Source organism: Ascaphus truei, chromosome 1 (genome assembly GCF_040206685.1).
Source record: "Ascaphus truei isolate aAscTru1 chromosome 1, aAscTru1.hap1, whole genome shotgun sequence".
In the NCBI taxonomy this organism is placed as follows: Eukaryota; Metazoa; Chordata; class Amphibia; order Anura; family Ascaphidae; genus Ascaphus; species Ascaphus truei.
Window position 1 is genome coordinate 418874174 of NC_134483.1, and position 2726 is coordinate 418876899.

At 38.6% G+C, this 2726-nt stretch overlaps 1 protein-coding gene across 1 annotated transcript in view; it reads right to left on the reverse strand.

The window, feature by feature from the left end:
• The window catches only part of MGST2 (microsomal glutathione S-transferase 2), a 49651-nt gene that overhangs the window by 7902 nt on the left and 39023 nt on the right, over positions 1-2726 (reverse strand). The window contains 1 exon segment of the mRNA XM_075614989.1: positions 1671-1820. Coding sequence (XP_075471104.1) covers positions 1671-1820 — 150 coding nt within the window.

Genomic DNA, 2726 nt, shown 5'->3' on the forward strand with positions numbered 1-2726 from the left:
CCGGGTCTCTCAGCTAGTATAAAATAAACGTAAAGAGAGGGTGCATACCATTCAATGATGGATACAAAAAAAGGAACAACAGGACAGTCACTCTTATACTCCCAGAAAGTGAATATATATATCATTTACGTGAATCACTATCCGTATTTGAAGTGTGTGTGTATATAAATATATATATACATACAAATGAGCATACAGTAATATTTCCATTTGCTATTTGCCTTGCTATGGAGGGTTTTTGTCACTTTTTTACTCACATAACTTCACATATACATACATATATAATATATAATATATATATATATATATATATATATATATATATATATATATATATATATATATATATATATATATATATGCAGTGGAAGTGTATTGTGTGTATTTACCTACACACTCACTCCACATTTCAGTAACATACATATACATCTAAATAATATTCACATATACACGTTTGCTATAAATGGAATTATTACAATTTTTACATTATATACACGTGCAATGAATGGAATAAACACTGTAATAAGTTTGAAATCGCCTATCCGAGCTGCTATGCATGGCTGATCCCTTTTCTCCAGCTTCCTTGAATGTACTACTGTATGAGGAAGATCATGTGACAAGATGCTAGTGCACGTTTAGAGAGAGGGAGGGCAGTGCTGACAAAGGGGTGTGCCTGGGTTTGTGACAGGCCATGAAGGGGCAGCGCCTAAGCAAATGCTTGTTAAAATAGAATACAAGAAAATTGGTCTTTCAAAGTTGTTTTTTTAAAACCGAAAATGCTAAAAGTATTTTTTCTTACTACAGAACTGATTTATTAAAAAAAACACACATGCAGGATATAGACTGAACTGCAGCTTTAAGGATATGTTGTTGGCCGTCAAAGTGCCACAATGTTTGTAATGCATAGTTATGAGTTTCTAACCTGTAACTCTGCCCTCATCGAGTATAGCATTAAATCTCTGATAACGAATGGCTGCATTGACATTATGCCAAATGTTGAAACGCTGCATTTTCAATGGTTTGCAATGTTTTCTAACCTATAAGGTGACCTTTTTTATTAAATACTTTATGAACCTACCTTTGTCATCCTCATTTGTCACCCATTGTTATACTTGTACCAAAGTTATGAGCGTGAAAATCTTTATTGTAACATTTTAAGGCAACTTCAAAGTTAATATGAAAACCGCAAGAGATAACAGTAATGTGTTTGGGGAATCAGAACAATGGGCATTGTTTCAGGTCTTTACACAAGTAAAATGTGTGCAGCATTACGCACAGGGAGGAGTATATTAATAAAACGGCAAAATATGCAGCTTGTCGTGAAATTGATGCTAATAGAGTCCTTTTAATGAAGCTCCCCATCGTAAATGCATAAAAAGAATTGTCTCGTATTTTGCTCTATTTGCAACAGCTTGTCATTTATGGAGAGTTTATTTGGAGCCACATTCACCAAGGAGTTTTTTTTAAATCGATCAAGTTTCTCGCCTCTTGGTGGCAATTGGTACGGGATATTTGCCTAAGAGATGTGCATCCGACGAAGGAATCCTGATTGAGAAGTTTCTTAAAGTTAACACTGGGGCTTTTGGATGGAATAGGACATCTTTAGTGTGCTGCAAAACATAGATAGCCAAAAAGATTGCCAAATTCACCTTTTAACCAAATTTTCTTACCTGCCCTTGGCAGATTCAACGTAGCCAGCAAAGTAGAAGTGACGGGCGAATATATATAGTAAGCCGAAAACTGCAGCCACTTCTAAAAAAAATAAATAGAAAGCCATTCATGCAAAAAGTGGTGAGGCTGTGTATCATGTAATAGACATCCTATGTCATAGCACTATAAACCATCTCTGCATATAAAAACGGTCTCACGTCATGTCATTTACTCAGATGTAACCTACAGTATGTTGGGATACATTTTAAAGGATCAACCAGAAAGTTCTTCATAGAGCTGAACTACTCGAAGACGATTATGTGTAGAAGTCTGAAAATGATTCATTCACAGAGTGTTCATTTTGCAAAGGCTTGACTTATATATATATATATATATATAAGTGTAAAAAATATGGAATAAACTTATCCCCAGGATCTAAACTAGCTTAATAATGCCAGTGTAGTCTTTATAGTTTATCTTGCTCTACATTACATATGTATATTCACACACTTCCACTAAACAGATAACACTCCAAGAACAAAACCCCACACAGATCAACAACCTTCCGAAAAAACAAACCAACTCAATCGCCAGCGAAATGAAGAAGCAGTATGTGACTATACTGTATGTGGGAAAATGATATACAGCACTCAAAGAAGCTGGAGACCTACCACAGCCCACAGAGAGAATACACTCTGGCAACCTACCTACTGAAGGTAAATAACCCAAAGCAGAAACAGACCTTAGGCCAGTACAGAATGAGTGCCCACAGCCTGGAAATAGAAACAGGCAGACACAGGCAGAACTGGAAGCCCCGGGAGATGACTGTGCCAGCGATGTGAGCTAGGGATTGGATGAAGGGCCGCATGGGATTGAATGAAGGAGGTGGGGCTTAGAATGCCGGCCGGGATGCAGGGGATTGGTCGCAGGCAGGTCAGAGGAAGCCGGGGGTGGAGCTTCTGCTTTGTGAGTGTGTGTGTCTGTCTTCCCGCTCCTGGCTCCTCTGTCTGCTGTGCGGTGTCCCCCGCCGGGCGGGCAGCCACAGGGACTCGGGGCAGAGGGGGTGGGGGGTTGCC